General features: G+C 58.8%; 1 protein-coding gene across 1 annotated transcript; it reads right to left on the bottom strand.

The window, feature by feature from the left end:
- Nucleotides 1-236: 236 nt before the first annotated feature.
- LOC128138317 (adenylate cyclase type 10-like) lies at nt 237-18,127 on the bottom strand (the record flags this gene model as incomplete). Its single annotated transcript, XM_052779615.1, has 23 exons — nt 237-578; nt 1,260-1,438; nt 1,596-1,703; nt 2,086-2,300; nt 3,098-3,436; nt 4,135-4,389; nt 5,424-5,549; nt 6,421-6,557; nt 7,181-7,464; nt 7,914-8,000; nt 8,523-8,715; nt 9,424-9,577; nt 11,006-11,058; nt 11,970-12,159; nt 12,463-12,539; nt 13,177-13,298; nt 13,413-13,604; nt 14,175-14,263; nt 14,581-14,674; nt 15,112-15,317; nt 16,040-16,183; nt 16,831-16,869; nt 18,001-18,127. Coding segments are annotated over 23 exons (3,588 nt in total), but the record flags the coding sequence as incomplete, so codon positions are not given.
- Between the last annotated feature and the right edge of the window lie 404 nt (nt 18,128-18,531).

Here is an 18,531-nt window from a genome sequence, read left to right as displayed (position 1 = left end):
CCTGGGAATCGGCAAACCTGAGTCATTGTCCTGAGAAATTGGGACGCGACACCCCCAAACCCTGGGAAGCCCTCCCCTTTAGCGGGGGAAAGACAGGGAGCAGCAGTAGCCAGCTGACCGTACGTAGGTGGTGAGGAGCAAGAACAACAGAGAGGGCTAGGGTTTGAGAGGTCTCTGGTTTTAATGTGACCTCAAATCAGAAGCGTCTTCCATCAGGAGTCTGCACCAGGGCCTGCGAGAGAGCTGTAGCCATCGCTGATGGAGCCGCAGTAGCCATCAACAGAAATGATAAGACAGTGTATCACTCCGTGCCTCAGAAAGAAAGAAAGGCCCGACAGCAAAGGTCATAATAACGGAGCTGCTAATGAGGTAACTTCATTGCCACCCTTCTGTTGTAAGTCTATCTGTGGCAGGAGTCTGCTGCTTGGTAGGAGTCCACTGCCCTGTCCGTGTTGGCCTTCATGCGCGCTGCCAGGAGGGAGAACGTCTGTCCGCTGGAAGTGCCCTCCAGGCTGAAGAGGTGCTCCAGTAAGGAAAGACAGCAGCTCTGCCGCAGCAGCCAGGCTAGCCTCTTCCTCCTGCCACACGAGAGAAACTGCTTGGCCCGGAGGCTCTAGCTGTGCAGTGCTAAATGGGACAGGGCCGGGGGAAAGCAGGGCGGCGGACAAGCCAGGTGCACCTCCTCGGAGGAAAGGGAGCTGACGGAGGGGCGGCTGCTGGAGCGGAAGGGGGCAAACAACGAAGCGGTGTCAGGGGAAGCTGACCGCCTGAGAGGGCGTGTTGGCACTGCAGTGCCAGGGGGGCCAAGCAAAGCTGGGAACCGGCAGGAAAAGGGGCATCACCCTCTGAGCTTCCTCATCCTCACACCTCACCTCCACCTACTGCTCCTTCCCCACGTCCTGGTCCTGCCTCCAGACCCCCTGCCCCTCTTCAGCCTCTACTCCCCGTTTACAGCTCTCTGTTGCCAGCCACCACCAACCCCCTGCCACAGCCGCCACGTGCCGGCAGACACATCCCCAGCTGCAAGCTGCTTTTGACCCAAGGGCGTGCTTTGTTCCCGTGACTGCGCAAGGAGGGAGGGAGTGTGGGGCTCTGGCGTCCCCCGGTCTACCCGCACGTGGCTCCTTACTGCCTCGGTCCTGCTAAGGCCTATGTGTCAGGTTCAGGGTGGCCTCAAGCCTAGGCAGGTTGGGCCGGGATGCCTGGGACCAGGTGGGAAATGGCTCTTCCTCCCCTGGCTTCTCAGTTCTGCTTCTTACCGGGCCTCCTGCGGAAGGGAGGATGCTCTTCTGGCAACACAAGTGGCACACGGCAACTTTTCCACCTGAGACCTGACAAAGGTTCCAGTGGAGGTCTGGGGGAATTGTCTTCCGAGCAGGCTCAAAGCCTTCCTGAGCAGTTTCTCTGCCAGCTTCATGTGCCCCATATGCCAGCAGACCTGCAGAGGAAAAGGGAAACATCCCGATATGGACTAGTTGCCCAGGAGACTGCAGGAACCTCCAAGTGGCTGGAGATGCCAGGGATATCCCCTGCAACCGGGGAAGGCATCCAGCTCCGTCCCCCAGGAGATCCCTCCAGACCTGCCCGTCTCTTACCTCCCCTTTGAGGCTGAAGAAGGTGGCCTCTTCAAAGCAGGCGATCACATTTGCTTTCTTCTCCAGCGAGTTCCTCAGGACCTCCGCTTCGTTCAGCTTCATGAGGGCCTTTGCGCAAGCACACAGAGAGCAGGTGAGCGTGGGTGCAGAGCCCATGGCCAGCCTTGTCCTCCCTCATCATTGCCTCTGGCATCTGTCTTAGGAGGGCCTGTTTCTCCCCCTGGTGATGCCCGCCCAAACACAGTCACACTGTCTCAGAGCACAGACAGGCACCAGTGATCCTTCAGACTGCCTCCCTGCTAATGCCCCTTGTGCTATGGGCACAGTGCCTTGTGTCTCTTGCCACAGAAGAGGCAAACCAGAGGAAAAAGTCAGGGTCTGACCCCAGCATTTCCTTTCCGAGGTCCCGCGAAGGCACGCCCTAGTGCAACGGCCAGGCAGGCAGGCAGGACTCTGTGCACAGTGGGTGCTGGCAAGCAGGGCAACTCACCATGTAGCTGTTGGAGACATGCAGGTAGGCAGCCGCAGACTCCAGAAGGTAGTAGAAGGCTCTGGCAGCATCGCCCATCGCCACGTAGTGGCGAGCCAAAGGCACAAGCACCGATTCCACGATGGCTTTGCATTCACAGGAGCATGTACCGCTGTGCTTCCTGTTGGTCTTGCTGGGCAGCTCAGCTGTCTGTTCGCTCTTTGCCAGAAACCATCCTGCCACACTAGTCAGAGGACGGTTCCCAGGAGAAGAAGAGAGCAAAGAATACACGGGCATCACCTGTACTGCTCTTTCTCCCCACAGAGACGGCATCAGAAGCCCTTTGTTCAAAGCAGAGCACGAGGCCATGGGCACGTATGACCCGTACAGGTGCTTTGTAGGTAGGGAGAAAGAGACAAGCTTGGGCTTTCTGTCACCTCTTCCCACAGGCAAACCACTCGAGTCCCCGGGGCAGGTTTTCCCCTGCAGATTTTGCAGTGCTACTCTGTAGGAACCGGAAAGCAAGGGCTGCTCCAGTGTAGTGTGATGATGGCTCTGAGCCCACGGGCTTCCTCAAGCACTCCCTCATCTCCATGGCCATCTCCTCCCAGCTCCCACCCCACAGAAAGCCTCTTCCCTAAGCTGCAGTCACAACCGGCAGCCAAATGGCGGCGCTTCCTTTGTCTCCTCTGGACACCCTGAGCTCACTGCCTTCCAAAATCATCAAAACCGTGTCTGCTCACCCAAAATCCTCCTCCAGGAAAGCCTGCTGCTGCTGCAGAGCACCTGCAGCATCAGGAAAGAAAACAGGCGGTTAGACACCTCCTCACATACCACAGGGGAAGAGCTACTCTCCCTCTCCCAGCGGGCTCGCAAGGATCCTTGCAAGGGTCCCGACACACTGCCGAAAGTCTGCAGTGGCCATCCTCACCTCCTGGGCTCGTCCCTAGCAGATGTCCTCCCACCCCATCCCCAGCACAGCCCCCCTGGGGTCCTGGAGGGCCCAGGCTGCGGAGCATGGTGCACAGCATACCCTCAGGGCCGTGGGTCCTATCCCTCTTCAGCTGTTCTCCTGCCAGCACCAAGGCCTCCCAGCTGCGAGGGTCGCCCTGCTCAGCAGGGCCCTGACTGCTCCCTCCCTCCCGGGTGCTGGTGACGGTGAAGCGGTGGAAGGCAACAAAGTCCCCTTGGCCGCAACTCTTGCATTTGTGCGCGTGCCGCTCCAGGAAGGCGGCGCACTTGCGGTGCAAGGCGACCCGCTGTCTCTCGGGCCACAGCTCGTAGGCAGCCTCCCGCAGCAGTGGGACACGGAAGACCAGCACGCCAGACTGCCGCTCCGTGGTCTTCTTGCTCGGAGAGGGTCTCTCCACACCTGCAGGGCAAAGGGCCTTTGCATCAGCCTGAGCTGGGGCCAGGCCTCAGGGCCGTCCCAGCCGGGGCATGAAAGTCGTGCCTTGGTGAGCATCCTTAGCAGCAAAACCGGCGCTGCTGCACACCGAGCCTTGCAGGACGAGGCGAAAGGGCCCGCCTTGCCTTGCTGATGCTAGCACAGCCCTGGGGACACAGCGCTCAGCTGTGCTCCAGACAGGAGCTGGGGATGTTGCCGCCAGCCGAAGCAAGCCCCGGCCAGTGCTTTCTCTCCGCTCTTGGCAAGGCAGTCCCCAGCCTCCTGAGCTTCCCCTGCTGCACCACAGGGGAATCAAAGCTGAACAAAAGCCTCTCAAAGGCCCTGGGGCACTTTGGAGGGCATCTTTGATCTGGATGCCGCAGGCAACTGGGAGAGGATATCGGTGATTCCAGATGCCCTCCCGTGCCTGCGCTACGAGCAGCACTTGAAGGCAGAGGAGCAGAGGCACTTGGGACGGCTGGTGGGAACTTCCCTCCAGCGCAAAGCTAGTCTTCTTTGAGATTGACTTGTAAGATCTTTGAACAAGCCATCCCGAACCCCCATGCCTGCCTGAGCTCCACCCAGCCATTACTGGGGCAGAGGGGGGAAGTGCACCATGCCCTGGGGAGCCCCACCAGGACACAGCTGGGAGCTCCCTTGGCCTCTTTACTGCTACCACTTACCACTCCCTGCCTGCCGAGAGGTGCCTGGCCCCTTGGTAGGATCTCGGACATCTTCTGGCACCTCTGTGGTTTTCAGCCACTTAAGGATGCTGTCGCTCACCAGCATGTCCAACAAGCAATTCGTCTTGTGCCTCATGCCGTCAGGAAGGATGTGCGACAGCAGCTGGGTGGTAAACACTGGCCCGATGACAGCTGCAAACTTCAAAACCATCTGCTTCAGTGGCTTTATCCGGTCCAGCTGGGCCAGCACAATCTCTGTCAAAAAGAAGCAACACCTCTTTCTCTCTTGCCTGTTTCCCATGCTGAGGCTGGAGAGGCTGGAAAGTCTCAACACATGAAACGGGGTCGACTTTGGCCTCTTCTCCTCGGCACCGCACCTGCTGGGCAATTGCAACCCAGGGCAGGCGTCTTCAAAATGGCTCCGCACCTGTTGGAATCGCAGGCCACAAGGCCTGGGGAAGAGCGAGACGCTCCAACAAACACTCGCCCACCTGGGGTGAGGAGGGCAGGATCCAGCAGGTACATGCATCCATGATGCGCCCTACCGCAGCTGGAGTAGGCTTTTGCCCAACAGCGCACACAGAAAACAGAGAACCTTCCCCAGCGCAGAGGTGGACGCAGAACTCCCCACAGTGGCTCTCTTAACTTGGCCAGACAATACTATGCCTTTCGTTTGGTTTTCATTGTTTTGGGGGACAGGACGGGACGGGACAAAACAACTTAACAGCAGAACGCTTTAGCATGACGTTTCTTCAAGGGTCATACAAATGGCTACGGCTAGAGAGGAGGGACAGTCGTTGACGGCTCCCCCATCCAGCTCCCCTGGCTATGGGGGGATTTCCGTGCCAATCCACAGAAAAAAACCAATGGATTTGGTTTGGATTAAGTGCCTCGAGAGCACCGTTAGCTGGGGAGCTTAAGAAGAAAATAGCGAGGGCAAAGCCGCGATCACAGCTGAGTCAGCGGCAAGTCAAAGACTTTTCCCAGCAAAGCATTTGTTTCTGTGAGAAAAGGGAGCCATCCTAGTGTTGCACCAATAGCCTTTTCTCTCCTACCTGCTGCTGGAAAGCAGCCAGCAGGCTCACAGCTGGTCCACGCCCAGGAGGGGAAAATGGCTGCCCGCAACCCCAGGCCTGTTTCTGGTTGCACTGGAGCCACCTTCCCAGCAGAGCCCCCAAGCTGAGAGGGTGACTCTGCAGCACACAAACGCCCAGCCTCCCTCTAGCCAATGCCCCGCCAAGGGGCCCCAGCACAGCCGCGAGCCGGCAGAGCGGCTCTCGGTCCCTCACCTTTCAAGGTGGTGGGCAGCACCGTGTTCTCCGGGTTCACGTCTGGTCTGATGATGCAGACCCTGCCATCATTCCCCGCGCTGGAGCTCGAGGTTGCTGCGAGGGGTGAAGCCTCAACTGCAGAAGCTGGGTGGAGCAAGAGAACACGAATAAGGCAATGTGCAAAGTAACTTGCGGCTTGCAAATGTTTCAAAATTCGCCTGAGAGGGGACAAGTCCCACTTGACGTGGCCCAGTGCAAGCGCAGGGACCTGCATGTGCTGAACGTGGTCATTAAGCACAGCAAAACAGTTCCCACTGCAAGCATTTCTTTGCATAGCCCTCCCAGGACAGACAGGTGTTCTGCCTTCAGACCAGCTTTCCCAAACAGCCCCTCAGTCAAAGCTTCTGGAGTGCCTAGGGGGCAACTGAATGCCCCGCGACAGAAAGCAGCAGCATTGCTGCCTTCGACAGGGCTACCTCCACAGCCAGGGAAATTGCCAGGGATCATGCAAAATGCAGCATCAGCCCTGGCTGTTCCCAAGGCCACAGCACTCCGGCTGGCATGGCGTGCTCGGTGGCATTGCCACCGTTTTCTTCCGTTACCAGTACCCTTGTGGGGATTTATGGTTTTGAATTCAAGTTTCCCGGGCCCGTCCCTCGCCTCAAGCTGGGGTTTGTTCTCAAGTGAGCTGGCGTTGGGCCAGGGTAAATTCCGTGCCCATTAGAACGCCTAAGAAACACTACAAACACATGTGCTCTGGAACCATTTCCCCTGTTGTTTTAGCCCCCCAGCCCCCGCCCCAAGAATTTAGGCCCCTCCAAGCCACCAGAACTCGCTAGCCCCTGCTTTGGCTGTCCCAACAGCAAGGCACGCAGGAGCCCACGCCTCCGCCAGACCACGTTCTGCACCGCTGCAAGATCTGACTCTGCCCAGACCCGCGGGGGAATGATGGGGCAAGACTGTGCTGCGGAGAATGCGCCACAGCAACTCGCTAGTCAGCAGCAAAGGTGCTTACTGATCAGGCTCTCCCAGTTGTCCTCTGCTTTTTCAGCCCGCCTCCGGGTGCGGAGCAAGAGCGTGTCGTTGCAAAGAAGGCAGCCCAGCAGCTCCTTGCAGTAATACGGGATCCCCGAGCTTCTTTGGATCAGGAACCTGGACAGGAGCAGACGTGGCAGTGACCACCACAAGGGGAGTAAGGTGAAACACGGTTCAGGTGGGCGGCGAGTCACTTGGGCAATACAGGGTAGCCAGCATCTTTGTCACAGCTGCACCTCGCCTTTGAATGGGACAGTCCTCTGCTGGCTTAGGCTTTTGGGCCCCCCTGAAGCTCCAGCCTTCGCTCAAGTCCATGGGAAAAGAATCGTGGACAACGGCCAAAGCGCAGAGCAGCGAGCCCTGCCTTTCCTCTCCTCAGGAGCCTAGATCCTCTCTGGCAGCAGGGCAGGCCTCTGCCCCAGGGCATCTCCCCCACAGCCCGGCCACCTAGACCAAGGCCTTTTCACAGCCCAGCCACGCCTGGGCTCAGGACTCTTCCTCCCTTCCTCTCTGTGCAGCCGCGAAGGGCTGACACCTCCCACGCTCTGTGTCTCGGCAGTGGCCCACTCTCAGCTCGCGCCTGCCAGGACAAGGCATAACAAGCAACCCAGCTCCTAGAGTACTCCCTAGAGTCGGTGATGCTTCTAGTGGCCCTGCGCTCCCTTTCCTGGGGGCTGATTCCCGTCCGTGGTCTGCATAGGTTCAAGCCCTCAGGAAGAGCTCCCCCGCCTCGAACTTACCTCGCTAGATCCCTGGAGATGCTGTCCACTCTAAGGTTCTGGCAGACTGTCTGCACCACAGCTGAAGGTTTCAGCTCATCCAGACGAAGATAGGTGATTTTCTGGGACGTTGTGTTGTCTGCTGCAGCTTTGCAAAAGCCCTCTGTTCTTGCGTAGCCCGGCGCTAAGCTCATGACCATGAAGTAGGAGACATTTCGGAGCACGGGTGACATGATACTCCAGGAGGCAGGGTCGATGAAATGGGCATTGTCGATGACGAATATGCCAAATTCTCCTCCAATGGTCTGAAAAAAAGCAGGATGTTCTGAGGGCAATCCAGTGGAATCCCAAGTATCTTGCAGGGGAGGAGACTGAGCCTCTGTCTCTTGAGAGGATGCTCGGAAGTCTCTCCCCAGCCACTTCCCTGCTCAGAAGCTTACTGACTCTTAATTTCTTTGAGATTTTAAGGTCACACCTAACACCACCTGACCTGCAGAAGGAGGCAGCTTGGGCAAGGGAATGCAGAAGCCATTGCTCCTTGTCCAGGGTACACTTGACAAGAGGAAAGTTATGGGGTGTGTTTGTGGGGCTGCGGGGGGGGGGGGGGGGGGGGGCGTTCCTCAGGCCCTGAAGGGCGATGGCCCGGGCGTGTGGTCCTCCCACCCGCTCACACTGCTGTGGTGCAGAGCCCGCAGCCAGCAGGCTTGTTTTCCTTCTCTGACCCAGGAGGAAGAAAGGAAGGAGAAATGCTCACCTTCTCTAGCACTTTTGCCCAAGTCGAGTGCAACTCCTTTTTTCTTTCAATTCCACGCATCTCGCGAACCTTGTCCGAAACGGGAAACTGGCCAGAAAAGCAGAGTCAGGGAGGAGCATCGCTCTGGGGCTAGGCACACGAACCCACCAAGCAAGACCGCAGAGCAAACTGCTGGCCTCAGCACCTTACCTCTCCCCAGCACAGGTGCAAGGAGCCACAGTGGGGACTTCACCTGGAGCCTAAAGCAGAGGCCCTCTGCTGAGGGTCGCTGGCAGAGCTGGGGCTTGGGGGTGGGCTGAAGAGCTGGTTCTCTGGCTGTAGGACGCTTGGGCTGGCTGGAGCAGACCACTCGCCCAGCACCAGCCTCTCTCCAGTGCCACTTCCAAGGTGCTGAACAAGGCACCGGGCACCACCAGACGCAGCGTGGGACATGAACTCACCCCAGAAAGGGAGCCCCCCAGGGCCCAGGAATGGGAAACCTGTGCTATGACCCCCACGATTCCCAACCCTGAGCTAAGGCACTCCCAGCAGCGCGCCCACACAACATCAGACCCAGAAAAGCTCACGAGAAGGCCTTCTCCAGGGGCCAGAGAGGCCTCTTGCTCTCACCTCGACAAGGAAAATGTCATTGAGGAGGCAAAAGCTGCTCTCTTCAATTGTCCCGCGGAGCACTGTCTGCAGCGTGCGCTGCCTGGCACCGCAGTGTTCACAGTCCTGGAGGCCCAGGGCCCTGGCCATCAGCGTACGGATGGCACAGAAGGACTGCCTCACGTTGACCTCTAGCAGTTCCATGGCAACTACCCTGCCGTGCAAAAGCAAAGGGGACTGAGATCCCCAACAGCCCAAGCCTTCTAAGACAAAAGGGGTGCAGATGCCCTTGGGGGGGGGGGCTCGTCAGCCACTCGTCTCAAAGTGCTTCCCAGAGGAGGCCAAGCTTTTCGCTCCTCATACGAGAAAGGGCACAGAGGGGCAGTTGCTGCCAAGCCACCGGGAGAGCCGGGTCCAGACTCTTGCGTCTCCCCAGCGCCGGCCCAGGTCTCGCTACGTCCCCCTGCAGAGGAACTCACGGGGCTAAGGGGCAAGGATGGAGCAAGTGGCGGGTTTGCCTTTGGGCTCCAGACCTTAGCAGCCTGCTTCCCAGACCACAGGAAGGCTTTTCTGCCCCAGTGCTCCTTCTGGGAAACAGGCAGAGGGCAAGCAGGGCTTCCGAGACAGGCCACCCTGCTGTCTGTTGGGTCTGGAGGCAGATGAAAAGCATTGGGCTTGGGCTCTTTCTTTCTATCTGTGCCTGGCCCAGAAGTGAAGGAGGAAAGGGCATGGCTCAAGAAGCCACCTCCAACTCCCCAGAGATGTAGAGGCGGGAGCAGAGCATGCAGGTGCTCCTAGGGAGGCTTTCTCGAGAGGCTGCAGTCCAAGGGCCAGGCGCACCGGCAGAGGGGACGGAATGTTCTATGCCTGCCAGGTGATGGGCAGGGGCAGCGTCCCAAAGCTAGAGGTCAAAAACCTGTACCTGTGGCCAGCAGCCTGGCCTAAATAGGCCAGTTCGGTAAGTAAGTGGCTCTTTCCGGAGCCCATCGTGCCCTCAAATGCCAGGATGTGCCTTTGTCCTAAGTCCTCATAGGCTTTCAAGCAGCTGCCAAAGAGGTCAATCTCCTTCTCCCGACCTGTGAAGACAAACAAGAAAACCAGCTGCTGGGTGTGCTGAAAAGCAGAGAGATGTCACTTTGGCTGGCACCCTCCACCGCAGTTCCCTGTCCCGCCACCACTTCCACCAGCCTGCCTACAGCCAGGCCTCCTTCCTGCCCTCTCATCCCAGCTTTTTTACCTCTGCCTTCCTCAGAGCGGGAGGGGGCCCGCCTGCCCCACAGCGCAGCTCCTATGCCTTCTTCCCCGTCCCACCACCCTCTGCCCTCCCACAGGCACAGAGGTTCAGCTGGCCCCATGCAACTCCCCGCAGTGATCCAGCACAAGACTGGAAGAGATGATGCGAGTCGCTGCAGCATCTCCTTGCTGTAGCATGAGCCACAGGGCACTTCCTGGTAGCCGAGGCAGCATCTTCAGTGTCTTTTGGCTGGGCTAGAGTGAATTTTCTTCAGTGATAGCTCCTACGGTGCTCTGGTTTGGATTTGTGACCAGACACGGCTGTTGCTAACACAACGCTGTTTCGGTTATTGCTGAAGAGTGCTTGCACAGCGTCAAGGCCTTTACCATTTCTGACGCCGCCCCGCCAGCGAGCAGGCTGGGGGCGCACAAGAAGCTGGGAGGGGGCACAGCCACGACAGCTGACCCCAACTGCCCAAAGGCCTATTCCATACCATATGATGCGGTGCTTGGCAAGAAGAGCTGGGGGAAAGAGGGAGGAAGGGGGGACGTTTGGAGTTAAGGCGTTTGTCTTCCCAAGTCACCGTTACGCATGATGCAGCCCCGCTTTCCTGGAAATGGCTAGACACCTGCCTGCCGATGGGAAGCAGGGAACGAATGCCTGATTCGGCCTTGCATGCTTGCACAGCTTTTGCTTTACCTATTAAGCTGTGTGTGTCTCAGCCCAGCACTGTTCTCACTTTTACCCTTCCGATTCTCTTCCCCATCCCACTGGGGGGAGCGAGTGGCTCTGTGGGGCTGAGCTGCCTCCCGGGGTTAACCTGTAACAGGGCCCAAAACCTCCAGCAAGACACCGAGTGATTAAAGGCACCCCGTGTGTCCTGACGTTTCCATGTCTACGCCCAGATGATGCCAAGAAAGGATCTCTGAGGAGTACAAGGGGGAGAACCCACCACCGGAACTCTCCGTCAGTCTGGCAGAAGGCAATCTCTTTCCTGATCCCAAAGACATAGCCCCCAGGTGTGAGCAGCTCCGTAGCTGAAAGGTACCTTCGTACCAGGTCTGGAGCACGGCAAGGCAGCACCAGGCGCCTCACCCTGCTTTCCACCCCAAAGAGATCAACCAAGTAGGGGCCAAGAGAGGCCGCACTTCCTTAGGGCCGCTGCAGGCAACACCAGCCCCGGCAAAAGCTTCTCCCTTCCCAGCATGGCACTAAAAGTTACCGAGGGGAAGAAACTGGGCTTCAGAAGAGCAAGGCATTCTCCACCTACCCAGTAAGGGGGCGTACTCTGACCTCTTCTTGGCAAGACCCATGCCAAATATGCTAGAAGCAGGGGAAAAGAAAACACAGGTCAATTAGCTGGTGAGAAGCCAGGGGACACAGAGAAGCAGCCTGGCGTAGAGGGGCAGGATGTGCTCCTCGTGCACCTGCTTTTCTTCCGAGCAGCATGTTTTCCCCTGTATGCACCCCCACCCATAGTTCAAGCTGCACGCTAGGACAGCTTCAAGCATAAAGAAGCCCAACGGCCATGGCAGGACAGGAGAACGTATCAAGAGTCCACCACCAGAGGCCAAACCAAGAGACATCGGAGACATGTGAAAGGAGCCAGGGCGTGCTGTTGGCTAGCACACGCTGGCAAAGAGAAACAAGTGTCTTGCAAAGGAGGACTTGTGTCACTCAACGGGTGGGGATGCCAAGCACCTTAGCACCTTTGGCTCAAGTCCTCCTGTAGTTTCCAAGAGATGGCAATGTTAACATTCAAACCGTCATCCAAAGAGAAGGTCAAATCCTGGCCCAGAGGAAGAGCTGACATTTCAGCAGGAAGACATGAGGAAGAGTGTCCCCATGGTCAACACTTCCCCATGGGAAACAGGCTGGCCCAAAGCTTCCTGCTCGGAAGCAGCCGGGACAAAAACCTCCTTGGGTCAGCATTACCAGGGCACGTGGTGGAGCAAGCACAGTTGAAAGCCATTTGGACAGAGCCTGCAAGGCCAGGTTGTGTCTGCCAAGACAGGCAAACCTTCCCCATCCCTGTGGCTTCACTCCCGCTCTCTTAGCAGCAGGAGACAGCAGGGGAGAGAGGCAAAAAGCCTCCCGCGCCAGGGCTTCTCACCGTCTCAGCCACAGGCAAGGGAGACCAGCTTGGTCTCTCTCTGCCTAATTCCTCTCTGCTGGCCAAGGCTGCACCCTTGATGCCACAATCCCCTCATCCAGCCCTCTCAGAGGTCACTCACCTCTTCTTGGTGATCCCCACATATTGATAGACAGTGCCAGGACGACTGAGGCCTTTCATCTTTCTCTCCGGCAGCTCCTTGAAGTAGTAAGGGGGCAGCCGAGAGGAGGCGTAGGTCACTGCATCACAGGACACCAGCCCAGGGTAGTGCACCATCATCCGGGCTGCCAAATTCACCTTGTGGCCAAGGACTGCCAGAGAGAGAGAGAGCGCGCGTGCGTTGACATCTCCGTGCGACCTGCCCCGTGGCGCCCTTCCAGGCCAATGGCTGCCTCACCTCCAGCACAGGCCAACCCCACAGCGGGATCAGCAGAACCCAGGGGAACAAACGGCCACACAGCCCATTCTCCTGCCACGGGCCAGGACCCGCACTGCCTGGGCCGCTCCTGACCGGCTGCTGGGAAAGCCCTCTCCCAGCCCGCCTTCCTCTTCCAGAGTGCTATGCTTAAGCAGGCCCACGCCAGCCTCCCGCGCCTCAGACGCACGCCTCCTACCTGTGTATTCATGCCTCAGAGGGTGGCCGGTGACTCCGCAGAACACCGTCCCACTGGTAACTGCAACAGACACCGCCCTGGCACACAGGGAAACAGCGCAGCTTCAGCAGCGCCCCAGGCGCAGTCCTGCCCGCCCAGATTCATCCCTTCCCGCACCTCCCCTTGGCGCTAGCCTGGGCCACCCGCCATCCTGTCCGGCCAGCGTGGGTCTTGGGGACGTGGAGAGCTCAGGGGCGCAACATACCCACGTTGCAAGGGACAAAGGACAGGGGTAGAGCGCACGTGGGATGTTTTGGACGCTTCCCCTGAGGCCACATTCCCTGAGCTGCAACCTGCAGAAGGCCACAGCCCTCTCGTGAGCAAAGAGGGAGGGAAGAAGGCACCCATGATGTCACTGCCTGCGATGGCAGCAACCTGAGATCAGGTGGCTGGACCCCATCCCGTTCGTGGGCCAGTCGCCCAGAAGGGCCTGCCTCTGGCACCAAGGAGCCTCTCGCCCTTGCAAGGGCTCGTTCCAGCACGGTGGCTAGCAGGGTGTGCTTGGAGGGACTCCGCCTGGCTGCCGAGGGCTAAGCCCGGGGCTCGCCTGCCACCTCTCAGGGCACTGGCCTCCTTCCTGCCAGGGACGAGGCAGAGCAAGCTAGAAGACGCGTCTCTTTCTGGGAAGCCCCCTTGCACCATCCCAGGCAGCATGCACCCCCACCACACGCTCACTTTGTTTCCATGAGCATGGTGGAGCAGGAATTGAAGATCTGAATAGCACTCTGCAAGGCATGAATGCTCTCGTAGGGCAGCTTTTCTCCGCCGAGGCCAAACACACAGAGGAACGTGCAGCCCTGCCAAGGACAGATGCAGCACATCTTGCTACAGTGCCTAAGAGGGAGCCTCTCCCTCTTGCTCACCGCCCACCCTCTCAGGGTGGGGGGAAGCGATTGCTCCCACACACTCACTTTATCAAACAGGACGATTTTGTTGATTTCGCCTTTGTGAGGACAGAGGATTTCCAGCATCATCCTGCTGGCATCGTGGACGACGGTGTGGACGGCCGCTGCGTTGATACCTGCAGTCAACTGCAGTTGGACGAAGAGGCTGGTGACTGGCCGTAGCTCAGAGAAGAGGTCCAGCGGCACTCTGTCATCAAGCTGGAAGACAAGAGCACGACGGCTTCACCAGCCTGCTCTCCCGGGGGCTTACTCCCCATACCAGATACCGAGGGAGAGCAGGCATACTGGCAATAGCAGGTACTACCCGAGGAAGGGCTAAATCCTCCTCTCGGTGCAAATGGCGGGCAGGCTGCCCAGCCTGTGGCAGGCGGATACCGAATCGTTAACGCAAATGACAAAGGAGAGAATGTTGCTCAGGTAACACCCCATCCTGGGACAGGTATGGACATGAGGGGCGACCCACAGGGATGCTCTGGGGACTTCAGTGCAACCTCCCCTTTATCCCACTGTCACGACCGCAGCACATCCAGAACCATACCCACAGAAAAGACAGACAGACAGAAGTCTGCCTCCCACCACCCGTATCTCTCTGAGAACAACACACGCAATGGTGCAGCACCAGTGCCCCCTGGCTCAGTTTCCCCGCGTTGTCGTCTCAGGGTGCGTTTTCTTCTGTTTGTCTGTTCTCGTGAGAACTCCATCTCTGCAATGCACCACTTCTTCTGCCCTCCAAAAATGCAGCCCCCAGCAGTGGTGGCCTGGACGTACCTTCCTGAGAGCAGCTTCTGATATGTACTTGCTAAGCATGTCGTGCGCATTAGGGCCGCTGGGCAGGGGAAGAGCGGGCCTCATGGCACCTGAGGAGAGAAAAAGCAGGTGGTTGCTGGGAGGATGGGACTACGAGGTGTCGGAAAGCAGGGGCTGGCACTGGAAATGGGGGAGAAAGAGTCTTCTGCGTTTGCTCATGTTGCCACCTCCAGATGCTCACGGCAGTGCTGTCCCCTGGAGGGAGAAGGCAGCAGCAGCCACTGCCCCAGCTGATGCACAGGAGGGCCAAAAGCATGAGTGCTAACCGAAAGGAGGAAGAGGGCGGGGGTGGTTCCTCTCTGGCCCCTGAAGCAGCCAGGCCCCACCTTTCCAGGCAATCCGCGAACTAGGTGAAGTTGGCACTCACCTTCCCCTTCCAAGCGGCGGCTCCTTGGGTGTTGCACAAGCTCGCGTAAAGCGTCTTGGCATTCTGACCAAGACATCCGATCCATGCCTGTAACCTGAAGACACACGGCGTGAAGGCACTGCCACTGGCCTCCCCAGGAGTCCCAGGGGACAAAGCCCGCCCTCCACCGTCACTGCCCAGAAAAGGGGAGAACAAGCCCACCTGGCTGGATGGGACAGCAGTGCTTCCTCAGAAGCACCGGAGCTGGGCAGGCATCATCCAAGCATCCCCCAGCTGTCAACCACAGCGCCATGACCCACAGAGGACATTGCTGGTGGGGCCAAAACCCTCCCAGTGCCTCCCGATCCCTCAAACCAAGCAAGCCCAGCCCACCGTTACCCCTGAGATGGAAGGACAAGAGCTTCAGCTGCCTACCCACTTCCACAGCCCCAACTCTCTCCACATCCAGCTCCTCAGCCTTCTGACACCTCCCTCCTTCATGTCCAGGTCTGGGTCCTCAAAATGGCTCTACAGGCCATCCCATCCACCTACCTTCACAGCTCTTTTGCCTGCAAGGCGCCTGGTCCTGAGCCGGTGCTGCTCACAGAGCTCCCAGGAGGTGGCCGAGAGGATTACTTCACCTGCATTCGCAAGCTCTTCGGCCTCACGAACTTCATCCAGGGCCTGGCCACAGATCAAGAAGTACTGCCGCCTCCTGTCTCCGACTAGCAGGAAGTCCATGGGCCCTGCAGAGATCCCTGGTGAGAGAGAGAGGGAGAAGCAGCACTGACACAGGGAAGATTTGGAGCTCTACAGCCCCCAGCATCTCAGCTGTTCAGAACCTAATCTGAAGCCCAGTGGGGAGGGCATTATGGAAGGGGAGGGCATCCTCCATCCTCCTCAGGGGCATACTGACACAGGTCCCTGAAACGGGTGTCTAGAAAGAGGCAGTGTGTTGAGAGTGCCGGCTGTCTTAGCCAGCTGCCTGCCCAGAAGCCCAGCAGCCTGCCCAGAAGCCCAGCAAACCAGGCGGGCTTGGTCACTGCCTGCTCCACCAACATGCAGGCAGGTTGTAGCTGTCTGCTTGAGAACACACGACAGCCTGCCAAAGCCCTTCCCAGAGCCATGTGCAAAGCAGCTCCCCTTTGCTCTTTGTGAGAGGCAGGGGAGAATCCAGCAGGGCAAAGGATGCAGAGCTGCCCCCACCTGAAAAAATGGAAAGATAACTACCTCCCACAGACATCTGTGCTAAATCAGACATTCAAGGACCCTCATACTTGATCTGACGCCCGCTTTGCCTTTAAGCTTCCTCTGCAGCTGCAAACGCACGCAAACCCAGCAGGCCTGGTCTCCCATCCCCGCCCAGACTACGGCTGGCCCCTTAAATGCTCGCAGGAGATGCTTTCCTTTGGCACTAGCCCCAGTACGGATCCCCCCATTCCCTGCCAGCGAGAAGCACCCCGTGCCACAGCGCCCGTACCTATCTTCAGTCGGACCTTCTGACCCACGTGCGTGTCACGATTCCCATACTTCCTCTGGATCTGCCGGCTACATTGCAGCACCAGGCTGATGGTCTTAGCCAGCTCCTGGGATGGTGCTCTCCACAGCACCAGCACAGCATCCCCTGGGGAAAGTGAGGGAAAGGTAAAGGCTCTGCTGAGACCTGACTCTCCCCGACCTACGCTCAGCGGCAGGGACAGCAGAAACCGGCCGACGTGCTGAGGAAGATGGGCCCGTGGGAGGGCATCGTCCTGGAGGGCCAAACCCTGGGCACCGGCACACCGCTCCTCTCCCGGGCCAGCCACGGCGGCCGACAGCCGGCAGCGGTGGCACCCCCTGCCCCGAGCGCTCCTCTGCAGCTGCAGCACACCAGGGCCGCCTCCTCCCCTCGCAGCCTGGCAGCCCGAGCTCCGCCACCACCAGGGCCTCCCTGCCCCTCACCACCCCCCCGACACACACCTTTGGCTGTGCTTTCTAGGGGGTCTCCTCCTCTCAGTGCTTCCTTGCCCCCACCCCCAGCCCAGGGTCCTACCAGCAGGGGCAGAATGAGGGAGGCCACAGCCCTTGCCAAAGCCAAACCGGAGGCAGGCAGGCCCAGGGAGAAAGAGAAGCCTGGAGAAAGGGCACTGCACGGGGGGGGCGTGAGTGGCCAGGAAGCTGGCTCAAGGTGCTGCACAGAGCCTCTTGAGAAGGAGAGCACAGCAAACGGCCGCCACAGCGCTTAAATGCCGCAGGTCAGCACACGTGGGCATCGTCGTCCTGCGTACATACCAGCAAACTTAAAGATGTCTCCTCCAAAAATCAGCATCTCTGCGGACAGAGAGAAGGAAAGGAAGAGTCACGTGGGCACCTTCTTCCAGAAGCCACAGAGCAAGCCCCTCTACCCCGAGAGGAGCACCCAGGTGAGGGTGCACCGTGGGGCACAGCTCAGGAAAGCACCGCTCTGGCCTGCCTCCCAGGCTCACAGGGGCCACAGCCCTGGTACGTGCACAGCAGGCAGGGAGGCAGGGCTGCGAGCTGCCACCAGATCTCAGAAAGGTGGAGGCTGGAAGGGACCTCTGGGGTCCATCTGGTCCAACCCTGCTGCTCAAGCAGGGCTGCACAGAGCCAGCTGCCCAGGACGGTGGCTAGATCATTTTTTCAGAGCTCTAACGAGGGAGACTCCACAAGCTGCCTGGGCAACCTGTGCCAGCGCTCAGTCACCCTCACACTCTAAAAGTCTTTCCTGACGTACAGAGGGAACGGCCTGTGTTTCAGTGCATGCCTGGGGCGTGGCCTCTGCTCCTCACACTGGGCAGCACTGGAAAGAGCCTGGCTCTGTCCTCATTGCACCCTCCCTTCAGGTTTTAGACACATTACTAAGATCACCCCCCAAGCCTTCTCTTCTCTAGGCTAAACAGTCCCAGCTCTCTCAGCCTTTCCTCGTAGGAGAGATGCTCCAGACCCTTCATCATCTTTGAGGACTCTCTTGCTTTGCTCTACAGGTGCTGCCAAAGAGGTGGCCACAATGTGCTCACGGTCAGCTTAGAAGGGTCAAGATGTCCCCCGTGAAAAGGGGCTCGTGAGGGTGTCACAGACACACACACACACACACAGACACACACACGTATATCAGCGCCAGCATCCTCAGGTCACTCGCGTGCTGGCGCTTGCTGGATGCCCCCAGCCTGCTCTGGGCACTAATGCATCACCGAGCCGGGTGTTCATGCCAGAAGCACAGAGGAAGCTGCTGAGAAAGCGGGTGCCTCCTCGGCCACAGTGGGGAGCAGAAAGGACCTGTGCCGGTCTTGATTCACCAGGACACCCTGGCTGTTCCTGCAGGCCACAGAAAGCCCCAGCCCTTGCAAGGAGGCAGGACCAGGCTGCCCAGCATGTCCGCCTCCACCCTCCATGAGCAGCCTCACGGCCCGCTGCCAGACAGTCCCGCGGCACGGCTCTTACCCTCCAAAATGTCACACAGGTAGTCATTGAGGGTTTGCGCCAGCTCATCAGTGCCTCTGTCTGGGCCGCTCCTCTGGATGAATTTCTCTGACAAAGCAGTGAAACCTGTAACAGGGACACCCAGAAGTCAGGAAATGCCCACGTGGGCCAAAGGACCCGGCAGCCAGTTCCATGCTGCCCGGCCCGAGAACCTGTAGGTCACACCTTCCCACGCGCTGGCTCAGTGCTGGCGGTGGCAGCGGTTGACCGCCCAACATAACCCGTCCCCCTCTCTTTGGGCATCCCAGCAGAAGACCTCAGCAGTGACAAGACGGCCACTCTGTCTGAGGAGCCGGGGCAGGGCTCCAAAGGGCCTAGTGTGGCCCAAAAAGGCTCCTGTCCGTGGTTGCTCCTCCCTGCTCCCCCCACCTGAAATATCCGCAAAGAGCAGCACTCCGTGGACAGTCTGAATGGGATTGTCACTCCTGAGACAGTCCTCAACAATGAGACTGGGGAGGAAAGCTGCTGCTTTCTCCAGCTGTGAGTGGTAAT

Source organism: Harpia harpyja, unplaced genomic scaffold (genome assembly GCF_026419915.1).
Source record: "Harpia harpyja isolate bHarHar1 unplaced genomic scaffold, bHarHar1 primary haplotype scaffold_335, whole genome shotgun sequence".
Lineage (NCBI taxonomy): Eukaryota > Metazoa > Chordata > Aves > Accipitriformes > Accipitridae > Harpia > Harpia harpyja.
The sequence above is the reverse complement of the archived record's forward strand: the minus strand, read 5'-3'. Positions and strand labels throughout refer to the sequence as shown.